This window comes from Electrona antarctica, assembly GCF_951216825.1.
Source record: "Electrona antarctica genome assembly, chromosome: 4".
Taxonomy (NCBI): domain Eukaryota; kingdom Metazoa; phylum Chordata; class Actinopteri; order Myctophiformes; family Myctophidae; genus Electrona; species Electrona antarctica.
Window position 1 is genome coordinate 16,014,983 of NC_136809.1, and position 24,252 is coordinate 16,039,234.

At 42.0% G+C, this 24,252-nt stretch overlaps 2 protein-coding genes across 2 annotated transcripts in view; both read left to right on the forward strand.

Moving 5' to 3' along the window:
• The window catches only part of slc43a1b (solute carrier family 43 member 1b), a 33,748-nt gene extending 19,695 nt beyond the window's left edge, over positions 1-14,053 (forward strand). The window contains exons 6-17 of the mRNA XM_079499630.1: positions 1,846-1,938; positions 2,094-2,227; positions 2,785-2,930; positions 3,567-3,713; positions 4,391-4,426; positions 5,490-5,622; positions 7,006-7,135; positions 7,641-7,714; positions 8,386-8,509; positions 9,100-9,533; positions 10,117-13,057; positions 13,464-14,053. Coding sequence (XP_079355756.1) covers positions 1,846-1,938; positions 2,094-2,227; positions 2,785-2,930; positions 3,567-3,713; positions 4,391-4,426; positions 5,490-5,622; positions 7,006-7,135; positions 7,641-7,714; positions 8,386-8,509; positions 9,100-9,288 — 1,206 coding nt within the window. The 3' untranslated portion in view covers positions 9,289-9,533; positions 10,117-13,057; positions 13,464-14,053. The remainder of the gene's footprint in view (positions 1-1,845; positions 1,939-2,093; positions 2,228-2,784; positions 2,931-3,566; positions 3,714-4,390; positions 4,427-5,489; positions 5,623-7,005; positions 7,136-7,640; positions 7,715-8,385; positions 8,510-9,099; positions 9,534-10,116; positions 13,058-13,463) is intronic.
• A 6,788-nt stretch (positions 14,054-20,841) lies between these two features.
• Positions 20,842-23,576, forward strand: LOC306921175 (GTPase IMAP family member 9-like; the record flags this gene model as incomplete). Its single annotated transcript, XM_079498287.1, has 4 exons — positions 20,842-20,910; positions 21,812-21,850; positions 22,053-22,681; positions 23,532-23,576. The coding sequence occupies exons 2-4, from the start codon at positions 21,814-21,816 to the stop codon at positions 23,574-23,576; spliced, it is 711 nt and encodes a 236-aa protein (XP_079354413.1). The 5' UTR covers positions 20,842-20,910; positions 21,812-21,813.
• Between the last annotated feature and the right edge of the window lie 676 nt (positions 23,577-24,252).

Sequence of the window (24,252 nt, forward strand, 5' to 3'; positions counted from 1 at the left end):
ACACTGCATAGCAGTGTGACACGTTGTTAGCTGGAAGATTAGCTGTTTGGTGTACTCCACGGACACCCTTGAGTGTCCAACATCCCACCGCATTGCGACACCAAACTGCTAGTTAGATGCACATGGTAACTTGAAGTATTTAAATGAATTTGCATGTTTTCATGGTGGCGTCAGATTCTAGACTGAAATTAGAGTGTTCTTTATTTCTTATTTTAATTATTTAAATTTGATTTGAATTGACCGCTGCATACAACCGGGACCAAATGGGCCCTTTTAGTGCCATTTTAACACTTATATAACACTCATTATTTTTCTGTGATAAAAATTTACCTACAGTACGTATTACTAACCTCATTCATAACCTTTATACTGTCTTTACATGCGGGTAAAAAAAAAACAACCTTATATTCTATTATATTTCTTTCATGGGTTTCAACATACAGGGCAAATTCATACAAAACCACCCTCTTCCCTGTATAGACAGCCATGGTAAGAGCAGATCTGTACAGCGATGCATATAGCAGACTCAGCTGTTGGGGGTCATTCTAGTCAATATAGTGGTTCGGCCAGCTTACGTACACAAGCCTCACGGAGTCACGGACACAAATGGACTCACAAACAGTGTCTCGAGTTCAAACCCATGACGCATGACATCCTCTTTCCTCATTTACCCCCTTGCAACCTCTGTGACAAGGACACCTGTGACGAGGCTGACGCAACGCTTGTGTGTGTGTGTGTGTGTGTGTGTGTGTGTGTGTGTGTGTGTGTGTGTGTGTGTGTGTGTGTGTGTGTGTGTGTGTGTGTGTGTGTGTGTGTGCGTGTGCGCGTGTGCAAGGGAGACAAGCCGCATCACACACACACACACACACACACACACACACACACACACACACACACACACACACACACACACACACACACACACACACACACACACGTTTATATTGCTCCTAAACATTTTGCCAAACATCACACACACACTCCTATCCTCCTGGTGGACAAGGAGACAGAGACAGAGAGAGCCAATAGAGCAAAAAGGGTATACAATACACAGTTAGACTCAAATGACATGACAACATAAAGTAAAGTATGTTTGTTATTATGACATCATAATGCTGACTCAGCACCTCTGAATATAGAGCACTGTGTCAGTGTCCACCGTGGGGCCAGCGTGTGTCTCTGCTGCTATGTGTCACAGCTGAGATCGGAATGTGTGCATGTATGTGTATGTGCTTGCACTAAATGGTCCTGTAGCTCAGCAGCAGTCCTGTCGTCCAATGTCTTGGAGAATCAATACTGACACCTGGTGGTTCGGTGCTCAAAGTGCACCCGACTCCCCCCCCTGCCGAATCCACAGCAGCTACTGTGTGTTCCCTACAGGGGCTCTCACTACTGTGTGTTCCCTATAGGGCTTTCTCGGTTGTTTATGTTGAACCAATGAACCAATGCAATCATTGTGTACACTGTGTAGTACATTTGTTAACTTATCCATACTCAGGTGACTCAGGTGTATAAAATAATCCTTACAGCAACACTGAACATTTGACCACGTTTGTACGGTTTGTTAAATGTTGATGCTTGCTGACACTGTGTTGCATTGTCACTCTGGACCAAACATTCAATGGGAACGAAGCTATGTTGTACCAGAGCTGTCTACACTGGCCTTTTCATGTGTCAAACGAACACAGTGTTGCTATAAATGGAGCAGGTTCGACCAGCAGTTCCCAGTTATGTTTTTGTGCACATTGAGCAGCACTGTGTAATTTGTTGTATTGATGTGTCTGTCTGTCTGTCTGTCTGTCTGTCTGTCTGTCTGTCTGTCTGTCTCTCTCTCTCTGGGTGTAGCTGTGTACCATGTTTGGGAATGTCCGCTCCACCATACTGTCCCTAATGATCGGCTCCTACGCATCTTCAGCAGTCACCTTCCCTGGTGTCAAGGTACTCGCTCGCTCGCACAGTAAAATCTGTATTATACAGTATTCAATATTAATTTAACTCTCATTTTTGTGCATTTACCCTCTCCAAGTCAGAGTTACAATTTCGTAAATTAGCACTGAGAAATGTTCTCCTATACTCTCTCTCTATCTCTGTAGATGATCTATGACCTGGGCGTGTCATTCCGTGTCATCATGTGGGTGTGGACAGGGGGAGCATGCGTGGTGTTCTTCAACTGCTTCCTCAACTGGCCAGCAGAGTCATTCCCGGAGCCAGAGGACGCCAGATACCAGTCAGTGTGTTTTCTTTGTCATGAGCACATCTCAATTTTGATTGTACGACCTACGCACAGAGCTATTATAATAACCATTGCTTCCTTTCTACAGACCAGTTCAAAATGCAAACATAAATAATGCTATTGGCTGAAACCGCTGCGAAAGGCGGGTCTTCACTCGGTAGAACCAGCAGAAAGCCTAGAAACATACCCTACTTTATTCATTTTAAAATTAACGGGACCATAATTTACTAAACGCATATCATGATGATTTAAATCAAGTGTAAAGTTTACCAAAATCCCCACGCTCGGGTGGTGCAGTGGCAAAGTACCTGCTCACCGCCACGGGGTCTAGGAGTTTGAATCCACCGCGGTGCATCAGGCCCGTGTTGAGGGGAGGGAAGCCGAGCAGGGAGGATTAGTCACAGCTAAAACTACTACGGGCTGGGGTGGCACCTGTCAGAAGACAGTCTTGTGGCAGGAGGAGTATCCTCGCGGTGGCAGTATGCTTGCTGCCTGTTCAGGAACACAGGAATGAACTCTCTCTCTCTCCCTCCCTCCCTCTCGCTGGTCAGTCAAAAGGCGAAGAAGAGTGATATTGTTCTGGATGATTGTGTGACCGGGGACAAGATGTACGCCCACGTCAGTGTCACGGAGGACCCTGTGGGAGGAGCCACACAGCTTGAGTGCCAGCAGCCCACCTCCCCCATTGGATCCCAGGGTAACTAACCATTATTATACAACAGAACTATACACTGTCACCAGGCTAACCATCATTATACAGCAGAACTAAGTACTGTAGTACTGTACTAGCCAAGTTTATGAACGTTTTATGTTTGCATTCCCCCCGTGACGTCATGTGGCAGCCACGGTGGGCACTTCACACGAGTGTACTCAAGGTATTCATTTTACTGGCCCAAGTGGGCAAGTGGAATGGCCTGGAGGGTTTAAAATTTAAACCCTCCAGGCCAAAGATAAATGTCCCTCTGGTCCGTATTAAAGTACTATTTAAACTTTAAATAGTACTTTAATACGGACCAGAGGGACATTTATCTTTTCTATCCCAGTAGAACTAAGTAGTACTTGATACAAAGTGCTTTATCAGAGGCAAGCGGATGTCCAATGTTAATTTAATTCTTGATATTAATAATAAATACATGTATTTTACTGTGGATTTGACTGTGTATGATCCGCAAGAGAAACATCAGGTACCAATCAAAACGGATGCTTGTGTAGCGTTTTCCCACTGTTCACTGTATGTTTGTCCTCATCAAGTCATTGCCACTCTTTCACACTTACTCACTCTGACACACTCTCCCCCCCCCCACCCCACCCCCCCTCCCCTCTCTCTCCACAGACTCTCAGACACTCTTTCGCTCGGTGTGTTCTCCCATCTTGTTGTGGAGCCTCGTCACCATGGCGATCACCCAGCTGAGGCTCATCTTCTTCATGGGTGCCATGAACAAGATGGTGGAGTTCCTGGTCACCCATGGGAACCCAAAACGTAAGACCCACATTTCAATGCCTAAAACAAGTCAAAAACAGGCTTGTTGAGCTCTCCCGGTGAAACTCCTTCATAATGTTTATCAGAGGAGGTGGACAAAAAACTACTCAACTCCAATACTTGAATCAAAGTATAGATACTCCTGGTATTACTGCTTTTATATTATCAGTGAAAGTTGCTCTATCAATTGTGTACTTGACTTAAAGTACTGGAGTATTTGCATTTAAAAACATTTAAGTAATTCAAAGTAAAACATTACAAAGTACATTTCAGGCTGTATTGAATTTTAGACATTTCCCCCCAAAAAAGTGAAAAAATGAAAATGATATATAGTGATATATAGCAGATCTACAAGCTATTTTCACTATATTTGAAATTAGTGGTTAATTCATGATATACTTTTTCCTTTCCTAGAAATGTAGTGGAGTCAAAAGTGCAATATTTGTCCTTGAAATCTAGTGGGGTGAAAGTTGTAATACCCAAAAAAAGGGGGGGGGGGGGGGGGGGGGACATTTGACAAAAATAGCCGATATACAAGCTTAGAGTGAGCTTGTAAATCAGCTATTTTTGGTGAAGAGATTTGGCGTAGATGGGAAAAATATGCCGTAAGTAACTCAAGTTTGTTTTTACTAAGAATTGAGGGTTTAAGTGGTTAAGCTCTGTGTTTTCTGTTTCAGCGTCTGAAGAGATGGAGTTGGATTCTGTTGAGAAAGGTAAGATGGACTGGGTAGTCGTAGTCATACAACAGTATTGGTCTATATAGACATATCATTACTATCATTATCATATCATTACTATGTCAGTTATGCTTTAAGGCCGTTTCAGACGGGGAGCGAGTGCAGGCACATGAGGGGCGTGTGCCGCGTAGCGTGAAAAAAATCTGACCACAATCCAGGTCTAGTCGCCAGCGGGCGTGTGCATGAAACGAGCACAAGCACGACATCACGACATCTTCCCAGTCAGTTTCTATTCATGTATCTTCATGTCTCTGTGTCTCCCCAGTCAGTTTCTATTCATGTATCTTCATGTCTCTGTGTCTCCCCAGTCAGTTTCTATTCATGTATCTTCATGTCTCTGTGTCTCCCCAGTCGGTTTCTATTCATGTATCTTCATGTCTCTGTGTCTCCCCAGTCAGTTTCTATTCATGTATCTTCATGTCTCTGTGTCTCCCCAGTCAGTTTCTATTCATGTATCTTCATGTCTCTGTGTCTCCCCAGTCAGTTTCTATTCATCTATCTTCATGTCTCTGTGTCTCCCCAGTCAGTTTCTATTCATCTATCTTCATGTCTCTGTGTCTCCCCAGTCAGTTTCTATTCATGTATCTTCATGTCTCTGTGTCTCCCCAGTCAGTTTCTATTCATGTATCTTCATGTCTCTGTGTCTCCCCAGTCAGTTTCTATTCATGTATCTTCATGTCTCTGTGTCTCCCCAGTCGGTTTCTATTCATGTATCTTCATGTCTCTGTGTCTCCCCAGTCAGTTTCTATTCATGTATCTTCATGTCTCTGTGTCTCCCCAGTCAGTTTCTATTCATGTATCTTCATGTCTCTGTGTCTCCCCAGTCAGTTTCTATTCATGTATCTTCATGTCTCTGTGTCTCCCCAGTCAGTTTCTATTCATGTATCTTCATGTCTCTGTGTCTCCCCAGTCGGTTTCTATTCATCTATCTTCATGTCTCTGTGTCTCCCCAGTCAGTTTCTATTCATCTATCTTCATGTCTCTGTGTCTCCCCAGTCAGTTTCTATTCATGTATCTTCATGTCTCTGTGTCTCCCCAGTCAGTTTCTATTCATCTATCTTCGGGACGCTCCAGCTGCTGTGTCTGCTCACCTGTCCGCTGATTGGCTATATCATGGACTGGAAGCTGAAGGAGTGTGAGGATGAAAAGGCCGGCACACATCCAGAAAGCGGGTATGGCGTCTATTTATTGACTAGGATTTAGTTGAGCAGTGATGTAAATAGGTGTTCAATGCACAGGTGGTCATTCAAATGAGTCCCAAAATGTTTTTATGAGTCCCAAAAAAAATCACACCTGTGTGAAGTGAGTGGTGCAACTCCGTGTGGGGGTTCGCGGGGCGGGGGGGAGGGGGATGTTCCAGACCCCCAGGAACACGCCCAGGGGGCCGGTCCGGTTCCGGCGTGCCGCGTCGCGTCCGAAACGGTTGAGAATGGCAGAGTTACCGTGTGGCGCAGAGGTTGAGCGGAGGTTGCGGCCCAAAACTATAAAGTGCGTTTTGGGACGCAAAACGCAGCCTATTTACATCACTGGTTGAGACAAAAGGGTCGATGGGAGCAGATGAAGAGGGGTCAGATCAAACAGATCAAATTTTAATGCTGTCCCATATTTAAGTGTAAAAAATGTATATAAAAAGGTCCAGTCTCTAATTCAGAGAGAGTGCAAATGGAATTAACCAAGAGGTGCAAGCATAGTCAAAGTGGTATTGAATGAGGGCTCTGGCAAGTGTCTTGAGAGCACTTTTTCATAGGATTTTTGAGTGGTGTAAACCACTCGTACAACTGGCTTTGTTAGTCTGTCTGTGCTCAAAAAATGAGCACGGTTGCTATGGTCACCCAGTTCACACGGGTGTGATTTCATTACGTCAGACCACAGCTGATCAGTCTATATAAGACCTTACACCACTCAGTTCACACGGGTGTGATTTTTTTTCTTCATAGGATTAAAATAGTAAACAAACAAATAAAACATAATGAACAAAAAAAAGTGCTAAGAGAAGGCTAACCTAAAGAGGTGTGTAAATGGTAAATGGTGCATTTATATAGCGCCTTTATCCAAGGCACTTTACATAGATTGTGCATTACATTCACCCATTCACGCACGCATTCATACACTGATGGCGGCGGAAACCATGCAAGGTACCAACTAGCACATCAGGATCAATTAGGGGTTCAGTGTCTTGCTCAAGGACACTTCGACACTAACTCTGGGGGAGCCCGGGTTCGAACTGGCGACCTTGCGGTTACCATCCGCGGAAACTCTACCCCTGAGCCACCGCGCCAGCTGTGTCTTTAGCTAAAAATGTCTGTGTTCACCTGTCATTATTATTACTCATTATCATTGTCAAAGATATTCTGTAGTTATGTCATATACAAAATGCCTAATAAAAACAGTATTAAAAAAAATGTCTGTGTTCCTCAGCCTGAGTTTGTGTTCTCTCATATTTAGCATCGGGGAAGTGTTGGGGTTTGGGGTTAGGGTTGAGGTAACACAGGGCTGAGGGAACCTGTAGGCACGTTCCCGTAACCTCTACATGTGTTTACCGTTGTTCCCTTCAGCTCTTCGGGTCCCCCAAAGAGAGACAGGAAGATCCAGAAACTGACCAACGCCCTCAGAGCGTTCGTCTTCACCAATCTACTGCTGATCGCCTTTGGAGTCATCTCCTTGATTGACAACCTGCAGTTACAGGTAGGAAACACAACGGAAAATACCAGCACAAGGAATATGAATAATAGAAAAGCTCACACACTGACAGACGGACGTTGAGGCTGGTGATAAAGTTACACAGAGAGTGGATGTTTGGGTCCTCAGACCATAATCAACAACACTGTTGCCCATGTTGGCTACAAGTAGGCAGTGGGCCTATTAGATGTAACAAAGGGTGATGAAGCTGATATCAATCAGCCCATTGTTTACCGTCACTGTTGAGCCCGCAGGGCCTTCAAGAAAATGAACACGATGCTGGCCTCTCGTGCGTACCTGTCTTTAGCCTCTGTGAACCTTTAGACTTTAGAGTGCAAACCTTTCTATCTTATCTGAATATAAATATTAGCATGAATTGAATGATTTATAGATACATATAAATACTGTAGATAGATATTTGTTTTAACCTTTTCTTGATATGCAGTACTGTAAATACACATGCACACACAAATGCACTTACATTGACCTCTGTCTCTGTCTCTCTGTCAAGTTGGTGGCATATGTGCTCCATACCATTGTGAGAGGGTTCATCCACTCCTGTGCTGGAGGTCTATATGCTGCAGTGTAAGTAACCCACAACTCCTGTCCGTGGTCTATATGCTGCAGTGTAAGTAACCCACAACTCCTGTCCGTGGTCTATATGCTGCAGTGTAAGTAACCCACAACTCCTGTCCGTCCGCCACAGACTTCATCTCGCCGTAGGACATACTGTGGGCAGTATTATGCGTGTCTTAAGTACCAGGTCTTATTACTTAACTTAAGACCTGGAGGCGTGATCAATGCCATTTGGCTATTCTGAGTGGCCAAACAACATTGACCACGCCTCCAGGTCTTAAGTTAAGTCATAAGACCTGGTACTTAAGACACGCATAATACTGCCCACATGTCCAATTCTGTAAAAGGGTGCTTTGCTTTAAACATGTTTTCAAACATGAAAACATGAAATAAAAAGGTTTTATTTCCTCGCATACTAGCAGCTGTGCCCTCTGAGATAATTTAGTTTGTGCAGTGATTTGTATGTCAAATCACTCTACAAAGATGTGTATGTCAAATGTTACCCCTTCTTGTTCTTGTCCGTTTTTCAGCCCCCAAAGATAATTGTGCCAGGGAGATTTTGGTTAGAAAATATTCCACAATTTTCACATCTTTTGTAGAAAGACCCCCAGGACCCCTGGGGGTCCCCCAACCCCACTTTGAGAAGCACAGAGTTAAAAAGCCCACCTTGCTTTTTGCAGGTATCCAGCCAACCACTTTGGGACGTTGACAGGCCTGCAGTCCACAGTCAGTGCAGTGTTTGCACTGCTGCAACAGCCGCTCTTCGTGCTCATGTTGGGTCACTTCCAAGGAGACCCTTACTGGGTATGCACACACACGCACGCACGCACGTACGCACGCGCACACACACACGCTCGAGCACGCACGCACAATATTTGAGACGTGTCTCTAGTACACCCATCTTAGCTGCTCTCCACTGGTTTACCTGTTAGTTGAAGAATAGATTTTCAGAATGATTTTACTGATGTCCTGAATGGACAGGCTCCCAGTAATACAGTATTTAAGCTATGCTGCCCCCTTATGAGCCTTTTAGATCCTCAGGTTGTTCCTAAAAGCCGCCTCACTACCAGGTCCTTTTCTTAGTATCTTTGACCGTTTTAGTGTTGTTGTTGACTTTATCAGTGTTTGTTCTGCTATTTTTGTTTTTATTTTATTTAATATCCGCTGGTTTTATGCTGTTGTTTTATCTCTTATTGGTATCATGCTGCTCTTTAACCTTGCTCTGTAAAGCACTTTCTTTGTAAAAACACTATGAAAATAAATTAATTATAATGAGTGCATAATTGTGCCATTTCAAAATATCAAGAGGTATCATTGCATGTCAGTTATATTATCATGACACAAATACAACAGAAAGTCTGCAAGAGGTAACTGCTCTTTCCTCCAATCCACAGATTAATGTTGGCCTCCTCATCCTCTCAATGGCTGGCTTCCTGTTGCCGTGCTACCTGATCTATCACATCAGATACTTGACAAAGCAAAATGCGAAGCGAGACAAGCTGGCCGTCCAATCAGCCCAAGAGACGAGTCCTTTCACCCAATCAGAGAAGAACGGATACACAACAAACGGCCACGCCGCTTAGGATGACTGACGTTTGCTTCCCTGATCGTTTGTGGATCGTTTAATCGAGTGGTCATCAAGCATTTTAATTTCAAGGACGCCCATAACTCTGAGAGTGTACAAATAATGCCAAATAGACATTTGTACACTCTCAGGTTACAGACCTGTAAGGGTCCATTTAGAACCCCCTCAAGGAACCCTGAGGGTCCCTGGACCCCACTTTGAGAACCACTGATCTAATCAGTTGATTGACTATTCATGTGCTGGGTACTGCCTAGCCCGTCTCCGGACCCCCGGGTTGAGCTCCTTTGGACCCCTAACCCGTAGGGTCCGGTCTCATCGACTTCAAGCGACGTGGTACGCAATCTGACTTACCATCTCCGACGGGTGTCTGCACTGTGGGTATGACGCTGACATATTCCAAAAGAAGCATATAAGAGCTATAGGAGACAACGAACCCTCTGACCCCCCCGCGAACGGCGGAGAAGCCGTTAAGTATTTTTAATCTTTGTTAGACCGTTTGGCAGCTCTCTTCCTTCCTTCCTTGACTTCCTTAATGACATCCTATTGTACCGCCTCCAGCGCCGGAACTGGCTATCTGCGCGTTCCTGCCTCTGTCGCAGGTAGCCAGCCACGGTGCTGGAGGCGGAGGGGTCAGAGGGTTCGTTGTCTCCTATAGCTCTTATATGCTTCTTTTGGAATATGTCAGCGTCATACCCACAGCGCAGCACACCCGTCGGAGATGGTAAGTCAGATTGCGTACCACGTCGCTTGAAGTCGACGAGAAGGAATCCTACGTAAAGTCATCAAAATGTCAGAAACTTTAACGTAGGGTTCCGAAAGGAGCTAGGTACTGCCTAGAACTGGGTATACGTTGGATTCTGGTAAGGACAATGGACATTATTTTATTTATTTTAAGATGTTAATATTTTTAAATTCAGTGGGTTCTACTTAGACAAGAATCTGCCATACATAATTAAGTAGGTTCTTCTAAGCTGGCACACAGAAGCAATATGAAAATAGCATCATTTTAGAAACAGTACCTGATAGGAAATAACAGTTCAGCTACTGTATACCCCATCCCATGCTGTACTGTACAGAACAATCCTTGGAGAATGTGCACACGGAACCAAATGGACCCTTACGGGTCAGACTTTACTGTATACCCCATGCTGGTATACAGTAACAGTACAGTACCAGACAGGTGGATTGGTCAAGGAATAGAGTAAGATCAGGATCTCATTTATCAAATTGTTCTTTGATTATCAGCTTACTGTATATTCTTTCACCTACCGTATGTAATATTAATTAACCAATAGTAATATACTAAATATAGTCAGTCTAACTACTGACTTTTGTCCCCAGTATACAGTATATCTGTCTGTCCGTCCGTCCTTGTGAACGTGATATCTCAGGGATTCCATTACATTTGGCACGAACGTCCACTTGGATTCAAGGATGAACTGTAAGAAAAACGTTGCCAAAGGTAAAGTCAGTGTCACCTTACAATACATGTGTTTATGACTCTGCTGATGGCCAGCCATGGCCGGAGGCATTATGTTTTCGTGTTGTCCATCTGTCCATCTGTCCATCTGTCCGTCCATCTGTCTAAACGTACATGCATCCGTAGGCTATATGTCCCAAATGACTGAATGCGACACCTCAGGAACCTTGTAGAAAAAAAGAAGAAGGAGCGCATCTGTTTGGCCAATGGCCAGAGTAGAAATCTCCAACAAGGTTCTCTTTGGTACAACTGGGTGACAGTATACAGTAGATGCAAAAAAAGAAGACCAAGGCACTTGTAGAAAAAGTAAAAAGCCTTAAATAAATTGGCTAATGCAAACAGTAAGTGTCAGTCACCCAGGAACCTTATTGGAATGTCATGACCTTTGGCACACATGTCCACTTGAACTCAAGGATGAACTGATTAACTTGTGAGTAGGACTAGGTGGTCAAAGGTCAATATCACTGTGACCTCACAAAACACAGTAATTACATTCCTTCAAATCCGTCACCAGCAGGTATATGAGTCTGGACGGACAGACATGGATGTAAACTGCAACTGGCTGGGGGAGGCATGCAACGCCAATGTGGTATTTCTAGATTTGTAAGCACAAAATTGTTCTCAAAGAACCTTTTAAGAAATGAGATTCTTTATGGGGTCATTGTTCCATTCCTGTTCCACCAGTTCAAAATGCTTTAAAGGGTCCATCTGACTTCTTCAAAGCAGGTATTATCATGAAGTACAATTGGAGCCATTCATGCTCAATTCATTCATCTATGCATCCATTCATCCATTCATTCATTCATTCATTCATTCATTCATTCATTCATTCTGTTGATCATCATTTTCTGTTGCAATAGAATCCATAAACTACGAATGCATCATTACAGCTTGAGCTACTGTAGTGCCAAAGAATCGAGTATTTAGATCCTGAATGTAACCTGACTGACAATCACTTGAATGCTTCCCCTATTTATTGACCTCCAATGGACAGTTTCTGGCCATGAATTCAAAATGAGATAAGCCATTCTTAACCAGTTTCTGTGACCAAAAGTCAAGTGTTTCAAGTTCTACCAAAAGTTAAATAACTCTTATGTAATTGTATTAGTTTGCTTCATAAATACATCTATCTATCCCTCAGATTTTACTGACATTCATACCTCTGAAATTCTTAAATTCCTTCACATACCCTCTCATCGTCTCTTTTCAACTACAATAACTAATCTTTCTGGATTTGTTTCCATACGTTATGGCTGGGTTACAGATAAGGTTCTCAGAACCTAATTTGGGCCCTTCTCAGGAGGTGGTACTAACCCAGAACTTATCATTTAACTTTTTGTTTCTAAAATAGTGAAAATAGCCTGTCTACAAGCTCACCGTGTGTGAGCTTGTCGATCAGCTATTTTAGCTTTCAGCTAAAATAGCTTGCCAGAAAGAGCCAGAAGACAGTCAAAATGTCAACTATTGATCAATATCATGGAGTACTTGAGTATCAAATCAAAAACTGAATTGATCTCATTGTATAGACAAATTCACCTTTGCGCAATCATAACTGCGATGTCAAGCGCAACTACAGGGTAGCGCTCTGTGGATTTGTCTATAAATCATGTGTATTTACATTCATTTCTTTGATGTCAGATGTATATATGGTGCCTTCTATAATATTTATTTCTTTGATTTAAGGTGGTTGCACACTGGACGCGTTTTTCGGAAACCCGATGGAGAAACGCAGCTAAATATCCGAAAAACGCGCTCTGTGTGTGGGGACCTTTAGTCTCTGAATTTAATTACTGTTTTATTTTTTTATTCTGCTTGTAAGGATCATCTAGTTTAGCCTTTGAGCTGTTGACTAGTTTTTATTGTTGTATTGTAGTATGCAGCCGGCCTTTGTATTGTTACTTTGTAATATATTGTTTTGTAAATTGAACATGTTTTTCTTTTATGTTGGGGGTGGTTCTTTTTTGCTGCACTTGATGAAATGCTTTGATGTGACGTCATCATTCAGGGACATTTCTCAGCTCTGTTCAGGTCCGTGTTTTCCAAGACACATGTTGCTCAAAGTTTCTAAGAACCAGGTTATCCACACATGTAAAACCAGACTGTTCTTTTTAGTGCAGACATTAAGATTTTAGAACACCAATTATTTTCAACCCACAATAATGTATAACTCTTTGTCCATCTAAGCTGAGGTGTATCACATTTTGAGGAAGTCAATGACTGACATTAGACGTGCTGTCTTGCCTCCAGGTCGAGTGATAACTGGCCAAAAATAAGTAGTTTGATCTAAGTCAGGGGTGGGCAACTTTGACGATGGAGAGGGCCACTATATTTCCACACTCACTCCCTAGGGCCATATATTACTGTCGTAGCAAAAATAGCCGATCTACAAGCTCAAAACGCGTCGCAGCGTCGAATTGAAATCTTTAATTATTTTTTGCTCTTTTTGAATTGGAATCCTGAAAATTAACATTTTGATGTAATTTCAAATGCCTTTTAATTATACTTGTGTTGAGCAATGAGCTACTAATTTAGACTGAAGTAATTAAAGCGGGTCATGTTTGCATGTTGTGGAATTGTAAACAGCTGAAACCAATATTATATCAGTATCCTGACATTAACCTGAGGGCCACATTAAGTGAAGGTGGGGGCCGCATGTGGCCCCCGGGCCGCCAGTTGCCCACCCCTGATCTAAGTGCTGCCACAGTGAATAATGATCCACATCAAGTCAGCTGATGTAAATTACAGATTACTGTGAGAAAGTTACTCTGGGTGTTCTGACATTCTGTGCAGGCACAGCCTAGTCTGAAACCAAAAGGCTGACCTTTTTTTGGGGGGGGGGGGGGGGGGGTGTTACAAATAACATTGTATGCATGAAAAGAATGATGGAAAATGTTGTGTTGTATGAAATAAATGCTTTCCCAAAAAAAAATATATATAGCCAGTACAGTACCTACATAACAATGTCCCCCAGTCCCATATCAGTCTCTACTGCAGAGTGCATGAAAAGGAGACATTTTAAAGCTGGCGTTTTTGATCATCACTATTTATTTTTTTCTATGTATGCCTTGCCTATTGAGCTTTTTCTAGATAGACAGGAACACATCATTTCAACACTGCTGTTGTATCCATCTGACTCACCTGCCAGTGAAGATCTCCCACCAGGAGGATGTAGACGTAGAGCCTTCGTCTTACTCCTCTTACTCCTCCTGCCTGCTGACCCTAAATCACTCTCCCTGCCATGCTTTCCTCCCCCGCGCACGGGATGATTGTGTTCGCATAGACCATAGACCAGGGGTTCTCAACGTTTTTGGCCGGGGACCCCCAGAAATGCTTTGGCAATGTCTCGGGACCCCCGCCCCGCCCCCTCCCGACCCCAATATAAATTGACTGCTACATTAACCTTAATAATAGAGACAATACACCATAAATAAATACTGAAACTAGATATAATCATTAGGGAGGTGTATGCATGTACTATACCATGTAAACTCTTTATTTCCATTTTCCAGCCATTCAGTAAAAAAAAACACCCTTTTTTCTTTTCTTTTTTTTTTATAATTTGGGGACCACCCAAAATAATTTGGCGACCCCCTGAGGGGTCGCGACCCACGGGTTGAGAACCCCTGCCATAGACGCCCGACAAAGCCGGATGCACCACGGTGGATTCCAACCCACAACATCTGCGGTGGTGGGCTGGGACGTCACTGAGCACCTGAGCTGGCTTGAGTGGAGTCAAAGGCATTATTCTGCTAGTGTATCGTGGGGGCCAACGAGTCTTTAAACCTATTGATGTGAATGTCTGGGAGCTGAGAGTACAGCACAAACCAGGCATCATAGCGGCTGCCTGGTAGAGTTTCATTTGATCAATAGTAGAGATCACAGTGTTCACAACAGGCTACTCTAGACAATTGTGCTAGCACATGCAGAAATTGTAGTATTTGATTTAATTGGTGAAAATGTAAAACGACATCAAAATCGTGCTTACTGCTTCACGTGTGTGTTGACTGTTGATGCAATGTACAGTACATTTGGGTTGTGGTCCCCCACTAGATGCTATGTGGGGGCGTTTAAATGCCTTGGTTTTAGGCTGCACATAATACTATGTAAAGGAACTATCTATAGCTTAGAGATGGTATCACCTGTCACCACCTAAAGAGGAGGAAACCATGTGGGGAAAAATAATAAAGAATAAAGAAACATTATAATGTGTTACATGAATAAAACAAACATGTATTTTGTGTAAATGACTGTTTACTGTAGGTCATAACATGGTAATTCATTAGTGCCTATTTTGGGAAAGACTGGTCTACACCACTGAGGCAGTATATAAAAGGGTTTATGGGGCGTGAACAGTGAACACACAGTAAGTCTTTACAGCATTATCTGGGAGGCTGCCCCCCCCCCCACCTCAGTGAGCTGTGGGGTTCAGCAAGGAAGCATTCTAGGGCATTTTACTGTGCCTAAAGTCCATGACATCAGCCTGTGACTGCAATTTGTTCTTGTTCGCAGATGACTCGGTTCTGCTGGTCTTGGATTGGGACAAATTGCAGGTTGAAAAAGCCCTTAGCTCTGAACTTGGTAGAATCGGCACCTGGCTCGCTGATAACAAACTATCTTTACACCTCCTCGAATCCATTCTCCTTGGGTCAAAAACCTCATCAAGGCCGACGGCTCCGTTTCACAGTTAAAGTGGGTGACAATGTAACAGGAGCACTCATTCAAGGTTTCTTCGACTATGCATGCACTACCATAGCACCACAAACACAAAGGCCTTTCAAACAAGGCTCCAGACATGCCAAAACAAACAGGCTACTGCTTGGCCTTATCCTACAACTCACCTCATCCTACTCATTTTGATAGGTTGTCATGGCTCAGAGTAGAGGACAGAGTACAGCAACTTGCAATATAGGCCTGGTCTAGATACGCTGGCTACACCACAAAGACACCCATGTACCTGCACAAACAACTTCCAAAATGTCAACGCCGTCCATAATCCCAACACCAGAGGGAGCTCCACTAATCATGTTCAACCCAGATTTGGCTCAAACAAGGGGTTAAATTTGTTCTCCTATGCCACAAAAATGTTGAACGCCCAACCAACAGTCGTAAAGGAATGTTAATCCCTACTCTCCTTCAAAACCGCTCTCAAAGAGCACTTACTGCAATTCAAAACTGACCCAAGTAAAAAAGTCAACTTTTACTGTAGTAAGTGTGGCCAATGCCATTGAGGACAGGACAGAAGACCCCACTTCTGCACCACCAGAGGCTGGAGCGGAAGAGAGGAGAGGAGGAGACTGTATAAATATAGTGTAACTGCAGCAGAGAGCTGTTATCTCTTCCTCAGTGTCTGTTTGTCTCAGTATAACTAGAAGGAAGTATTGCATGACGTGAATATCTCCACAGGGGAAAAAAAGAAGTGACACTTTTGACAGTCTTCGTGCAACAAGAACATCAGGTAACCATTTGGTATATTAACCAAAAGAATATTCTATATAGAATACACTTACAGTAGTGTGCTAGAATGTGTGTGTGTGTGTGTGTGTGTGTGTGTGTGTGTGTGTGTGTGTGTGTGTGTGTGTGTGTGTGTGTGTGTGTGTGTGTGTGCGTGCGTGCGTGTGTGCGTGCGTGCGTGCGTGCGTGCGTGCGTGCGTGCGTGCGTGCGTGCGTGCTTGCGTGTGTGCATGTGTGCATGTGACTTTAGGTTTTATTAGTTTTAGTGTTTTGTGTTGTAATAAATATGAGGTATTTGTCAGTGGGAATATTCAAAAAGGTGCAATATATATATTTTTTTTATTGACAAAACATTTGAAGGTAGATTTCATATCCGCTTAATATGATATACTATACTATATCTCTGCTGTCAGGCAAAACCAATCCAAAATATGAACTTTTCAAAAACTTATTTTAGAACAACACAATACTGCCTCATCAGGTACGGTGACTTTATACGTAGTCAGATACTTGAATGTGTCCTTATTATTATTACTTTTATTATTATTACTTTACCCAAGTTCAGCTCAAGTCGTCATTCTAATCAATGGAGGACCAGCTAACTCCACAAGTTGGAGTTAAATGGTTTGTCTGACAGTCAGAAGGACCTTTTAAATACTTTTAGTTCATTAGTTAAATATTTGTAAAACCCACACACAGTCGTAAGGGTGTTCAATAGCACTGATTTATTAAAAAATAAATAAAAGTCGAAAAATGACAGCGACAATATACTATACGAAATGAGTTGACAAAGATGAAAACTAACCACATTTTCTCTATTTCATTTGAGTTTGTTTTTGTTCATTTTGTAAAGCACAATATGCTGTTTCAGTTAGTCATTGTTTTAAAGCCTCATTTCTATTTGATATTTCCTCCCTACATCCAGTTTTCTTTATCTCCTTTATTTTAGTTAATTGGCAAGGCAATGCAAGGCAGTTTTTAACAACAGAGGAATTCAATGACATTACGATGCATAAAACAAAATAATTAAAAAGAAAGAAAAAAGACAGTTTACAGTTACAGTGCAGAAGAGAAAGAAAAACAAGAAAAGGAAAAGTAGCTCAATCAAAGGCAGCGGCAAACAGAAAGGTTTTAATTGTGTTTTAAAACAAATAAGAGTGGCAGCAGCAGACCTGCAGTTTTCTGGGAGTTTGTTCCAGATATTGTATGTGGTGCATAGAAGCTAAATGCTGATTCCCCAGAATCCCCACGTTTATTTTTGTTTTAGGGACACACAGCAGACTTTTCCCCAGGCCTGGACGGGTCACTTTTTTACCGATCATTACGGAAATTATCAGAACTAAACATGGGAGGGATGTTTTTCAGGTGTTATTTGGGCTTGTTTGTTTGTGTGTGCCTCGACGGAGCGGGGAGGTAGAGCAGCTGCTATCTGCATGCTGTGGTTGTGGTTGTGGTGGGCCGGTACTGGGCCAAAATCAGGGCCTTTTGCCCTTTCCCAGATGACCTGAGAAGGATGGTTCATGATCGTACAAGATCAGTTTAATAATATACAGTCCACAGTAGGCCAACCTTTCCCTACACCTACACTACACATGAGCATGAGAAAATAACAGCAATTGCATCTTACATGACATAATATTACACAACATTCCCAACATGTCTGAACACAAATGTGTTTGTATTAGAACAGACTGGTGTCTGCTATGAAATAACATGTTCAGATGATGAAAGGAATCTCTGTCTGTCTGTTCAGATAACTTCAGTACAGTTGAGTGGGCTGTCAAATCTCTGTCTGTCTCTTTAGATAAGTTCACTAAAGTTGAGTGGGCTGTCAAATCTCTGTCTGTCTCTTTAGATAAGTTCACTAAAGTTGAGTGGGCTGACTACTTAATGTGTTTTTCCCCCACATAAACTGATGTAAATGTAATGTCCTTAAAGTTTTTTTTGTTATGTTTTTGTAGCAGCCTGTGGTCCAGAGAGTTCAGTTCAGTTTATTTATTTTGGTCATTAAAAAACAGATTAATACAGTGCCTGCTTTGTGTTCTTTTGCAAAAGAAACATTGACCAAAAAGGTGTAGGCTGGAGCCTAAGCTTATTGTGCCTACCCTTGTAACATATAAATGGCTTTCATAGGTAAAATAATACAACAAAGCAAACAACAGAAGGGAAAAACAAGAAAACAAAACAAAAACAAACAAACACAACAAAAAACAAGAACAAAGAAAGACAGGACGATACAGTTAATTGAACAGGAACAAGACAGAACAAAAAAGAACAAAAACAACAACAAAAAACAAAACAAAACAAAGAAAACAAAACAAAACATCATATCAATGTTCTATATGTATCTACTATTTTTGATCTATACAATTTGTTTAATTGATTTATTGTACTACAATGTTTTAGTTCGTCATCCAATCCATTCCACAGCTTGACCCCTCTGACCGATATGCACCTCTCTTTGGTGTTTATTCTAGCGTTTGTTTGTTTGAATATGGCAATGCCCCTTAGGTTGTAGCGGCTCTCTCTAGGCCAGAACAGCTCTTGGATACAGCTCGGGAGCAGGTGATTGTGTGCCTTGTACATTGTTATTGCGGTATTTAGATCTACTATATCTTGGAGTTTTAGGGTGTTTAATTGAATGAATAATGCGTTGGTTGGTGCGTAATAATCAGATTGGGTGACAATTCTTATGGCTTTTTTTAAGTAGAAAGATTGTCTGGATAGTTGTTTTGTAGTTGTTCCCCCATACCTCCACACAGTAATTGATGTATGGCAGTACGAGGGAGCAATACAGCATATATAGCGAGTTCTGGTTTAGAATAGGTTTAGCTTTATACATTATAGCAATGGTTTTAGATAACTTTGTCCTTAGATTATTTATATGCTGTTTCCAATTAAGTTTACTGTCAATAATTAAACCTAGGAATTTATTCTCAAACACTTCCACATTATTTATCATAATTTTAGCCTCTCTGTTAATTGATCTATTACTGAAAATCATGAATTTAGTTTTATTTAGATTTAGTGACAATTTATTAATGTCGAACCATTTATTTAATATTGTAAGCTCATTTTGTACTGTATCCAAGAGCTGATCCAGGTGTTTTCCTGAGCAGCACAGACTAGTGTCGTTAGGGCAGGGGTTTTCAACTGGTGGTCCATGGACCACTGGTGGTCCGTGAAAGAATTGCATTTGGTAGAAACATATATAGGAAAGTGAGTAAAATTTTTATTTTTATTTTTTGCTGAGAAATGAAATGACCTGGTGACCTACAGTATGAGGCATCATGTTGTAATTTACTTGGAAGTTGGAGGTGAAGACATTCCACAGAAAAAGGGAGTTTTAATCTCAAGAAGGGGAAGTGTACCCACTAGTCACTAGTCACTAGTGACTATAGTGTACCCCTTAGTTCAGTCATCATTATTAAGAAATGTATATTGCATGTGTGTGCTCGACGCTCATACCAGTTACTATAAATGGAATGTTTATAGTATAGTTGTGTTGGATAAAGTAAGAACGGAATTCATCACCCAGTCTGTGTTGTAGAGCAGTGAGACAGCTTGTGTTGAATAGCCTACTGTAGAGCCTTAAGGCAGTTTTTGTTGAACACAATGCAGTGATACAGCTTCTAAATATATTCTGTATATTTGTGTTTGCTAATTTAATACATTGCTCATTTTGTGTCTCAGTATACACGAGTAAGACGCCCTGTCCTGCTGAAACAACAGGTCTGGGAATGCGCATATGGACTTAATTAATTATTTTTTTATTGACGTTTTCAGACCAGGTAGGGCGTAAAATGTGTGCTAATTAGTAAGGCCAGGCGCGCCTCAGGCCAGCCCAGTTAGGGCCCAGTTAGGGCCCAAGTCGGGCCTGTTGAGAACTCTAGTTTTCGCTGGCTGCCGGGCGCGGCTGCGCTAATGACTGTGGGGCAGACCCGTCTAGAGTTTGAATGGACAGGTATCAGTCAAAAGGGAGACATCGAAGAGGAATGACGGGTGGGGCTGGATCAACATATGGAATGCCAGAACAGATCAGCTCCATATATGGAGATCTAAGGGTTTGATGAGGTCAGATCAACATGGTGTCCGTGAGGTCAGATGTATACCGGCTCTATATATGCAGATCTACCTGTAGGTGATGATCCATAGCCTGGCTTGGCCAGCCTCATAGCGGGAATCCCCGCTATGAGGCTGGCCAAGCCAGGCTAGATGATCCAGTCTTCTCCATGTATGGCTATCCAGGGTTAGATGAGGTACGGTCGCAATTACATTTTATTTTTGGCTGTCTATATTGTATTGTAATTATACCCTATATGGCTGTGGAATGCCAGCCTGCCAATCACCCAAAAGCTGCCAGAATTGGTGTGACATGTGCGGGCATTGGTCATTCACCACATCATTGCACACTTATTACACTACACTTCAAAGGTATACACTTACGCACCAGCAATTCACTGCACACGTATGAGCATGCAATAAATCTATCCCTGCATCTTGCAGCACTCCCAACCTGTCTGAACACATAACAGATTCCGATGTCTCCATTGTAAAGGGAGGGCATACTATTATCTGTGAATTCATAAGGTCAGGTAGACACTAGAGAGACATGTCAGTTCCTTGTTGAGGAAGTCAACAACGGTCCTGTTTCTCCAGACCTACATTAGCTTTTACATATTGAAGCAGGTAAGACACAGTGACATTGTACTGTAGGAAAATGTGACTTAACCTTAACCTATTTTGTTTTGTTTTACCTTGGCTATATTATGCCATTGTTTTTAAACCCTGTAGCAAAAATGTACAGTGCGTTAATGTGACCAATTAATTAATATTTGATTTGACTAAATTACTGTCACACTTGTGTTTAAATGAATGGTCAAATTTGTGCGCACATACATTGATTTTGTGGAGAAGAATAACAATCAGTAGCATACAGACTGGGGACCAATACAAACATACAGTAGGTGTGTGGAGGACATGTCCCTGCTGTCTTGAAAGGGACATGAATTGTCCTCTCCAATAAACTAACCCTCTAAACGTTGAATATCACCTTTATGGTACACATTCACATTGCTATACTTTACTAATGTGTACATATTTCACACTCATACAAAAGCATGATGAGATCACAACTCTAAAGATGAAGATCTGGATGAATGGTACTCAGTTGACCTACAATTGCTCAAAATGTCAAATCAGTTAGTCCTTTAGTTAAGGTGTGGTTAAAGTTATTTAATGTGCTGAACACAACTAGTGTAGCAAACAAACTTGGAGCTGACAACCAATACATGATGACAGTCCTGACTTTCTGAAAAAAATCTGCAGGGATAGAAAGTAGGGTAGACATTCTAATGAACCATTAACCATTAAACTCAGCTAAAAACTCAAAATCAGAAAGAAACACAGACTACATGACTGTATAGGATGTCCATTTCAGCTAATTTCTTGTAGATTGAGCATCATGCACCTGTCTTCGTACGCAGATATTGTTTTAATAAAACCTCTCTCTCTCTCTCTCTCTCTCTCTCCCTCTCTCTCCCTCTCTCTCTCTCTCTCTCTCTCATATAATAAACAACCTCAAAACCAGCCATGAGTGGAGATACAAGCTGCAACAGGAGAAGTGAAGGTAATGTACTGTATGTACAGTATCTTGCTACATGACAGCAAAATAACCCTTTAGTTGTTTCAATATATATTTTCTTTTTCAAGACAAGCAAGTTGAAAATATGTAATTTATTCATCTCTAATTACTGTAATTGTGTAAATATAATGTCATGTTATTACATCAGATATTTAGCATTCATAATCATATGGATTTAATCCAACAGGTGTCATAAAAAATGATGAAGAAGTTCGGATTGTGATGGTTGGGAAGCACGGAGTTGGAAAGAGCGCCACTGGAAACACCATCCTGGGTTCTGAAGCTTTTGAATCATGGTTTTCATCTGGCTCTCTGACATTGAGCTGTCAGAAGGCCAGAGGTGTAGTGGATGGTAGAAAGGTCTCTGTTGTTGACACACCGGGCTTGTTTGACACCAGGTTCAGTGAAGATGCAACCCTTACAGAGATCAAAAAGAGTGTTTGTTTTGCTGCTCCTGGTCCCCACGTGTTCCTGAATGTGATCAAACTGGGAAGATTTGAAGAAGAGGAGCGAAAAACCGTGGAAATGATTCAGGAAACATTCGGCCAAAAGTCAGAAGATTACACCATGATTCTCTTCACTAATGGTGAACAGCTTGAAGACGAATCAGTTGAAGTATTCTTGAAAAAGAGCCCAGAAAAACTACAAGAATTAGTCAGAAAATGTGATGGTCGCTATCATGTCTTCAGCAACAAAACCAAGGATCCATCTCAGGTCACTGAGCTGCTGGAGAAGATCAGCAGCATGGTGTTGAAGAATGGAGGAAGCCACCATAGACATATATACATAGACGCCCCTTCCGGCTCTGAGGCGTGTGTCAAAATTGAAGGCACTATTTTCCCGACATTCCTTGCGAAGAATAGCGGAAGCAAAGCGGAAGCTTGTCAAGCTTCCGCGTGCGTAACATAAGTCCCGGAAAAGACGCGCTGTGATTGGCCAGTAGTCACTTGAGTGACAGCGAGAGACATGGAGGATTCACATGAGTGACGTCATTCGGGCAGCGACGCAGTCGCCTTCAGCAAATGCCTTCAGCACTTCTAAATAAGAAAGCTGCGGAGAACTGTTGCTTTGTGTTCACTCTTTTAATGTTTTCTGTTAGTAATCTAATCCCCCCTGGCTCTGATGTTGTATTGTTAATAACTTTGTTGTTTGTGTTTGTTTGTTTGTCTTGTTTTGTAATGTATATTGTCATGACTGTTATAAAGATTTGTTAAAAAAAAAAAGCCTTCAGCACTGCACTTCCGCCTTCATTGGGATACACGTCGCTCCAATGAACTGCAGCGGCAAATGAGGCGTCTATGTATATATGTCTATGGAAGCCACTACACCACTGAGATGTTCCAAGAAGCAGAGAAACTAATAGAGGAAGAGAAACAGAGCATTCTTAAAGGGAACAAACAGAATAGACGTAAAGAGGAGGAAGAGCTGAAGAAAGAATATGAAGGAGAGGCTCTGGAAGAAGCAAAGAAAATAATAAAAGAACAACATGAACAAGAAGCAAGAGAGAAAGCTGAGAAAAGCGAAAAAGTATTGACTTATGAATTTCTGGGTGGTGCTGCTGGAGCTGCCGTAGGAGCTGCTGCTGGCGCTGATGCTGGGCGTAGTTTCGGCCTATATGGAGCAATAATAGGTGGTGTATGTGGGTGTTGCATAGGGGGTAAATTAGGCGCAGCAGCAGCGGCTGAAGCAGATTCTAGCGGACAGGCTGTAGTAGCTGGTGCCAAGGCAGTGGCTAACATAGGGAAAACAGTGAAAGAAAACTGCATCACCCAATGAATGACAATGCTTCAGCTTGAGCCAAGTCATTTAGGCTAATTCACATCACAATAAACTCATACTCAAATTCATAGGTTTCATGTTTGGAAACTTTACAAATGGAGAAGGGATGAGAATAAGGAAGGAACTGTAATCATGTGCAACAGGTGGGAGCCTATAGGTCCCTGTAGCCCGGCAGAGAGAGCTGTAGAATTGTACATAAGAGATGGGGAACATGAACATCCCGTGAGATGTCCCAACATAAATTTTCACAGTCACAGCACAGGTATCATAAATTATATTTTTGGCTAAAGCAAATAAGGTTTTCGTGAAAAAATCAAAGCTCTATATTCTGATAATAATCATTGCTATAGATTGGTCAGTAGCAGAGCGGGGTCTCCAGATGCTCCTCTTTAATAAACAGAAAATACGCTTTCAGGTGGGTTGCCAATTTAAGCCAATCGGGAGAAAGAACATTGATCAGCTTCAATTGTACATTGTTCCAGTTTAAAATTTGTCTTCTCATTTCTTTGAGTTGTCATAGGTGCCCGGGAGCGTCTAGCTGTGAGGAGACAGTGCTATTTAGTGATCATTCTCACCAAGTTTTATGAAAATCCGGCCATCCATACTAG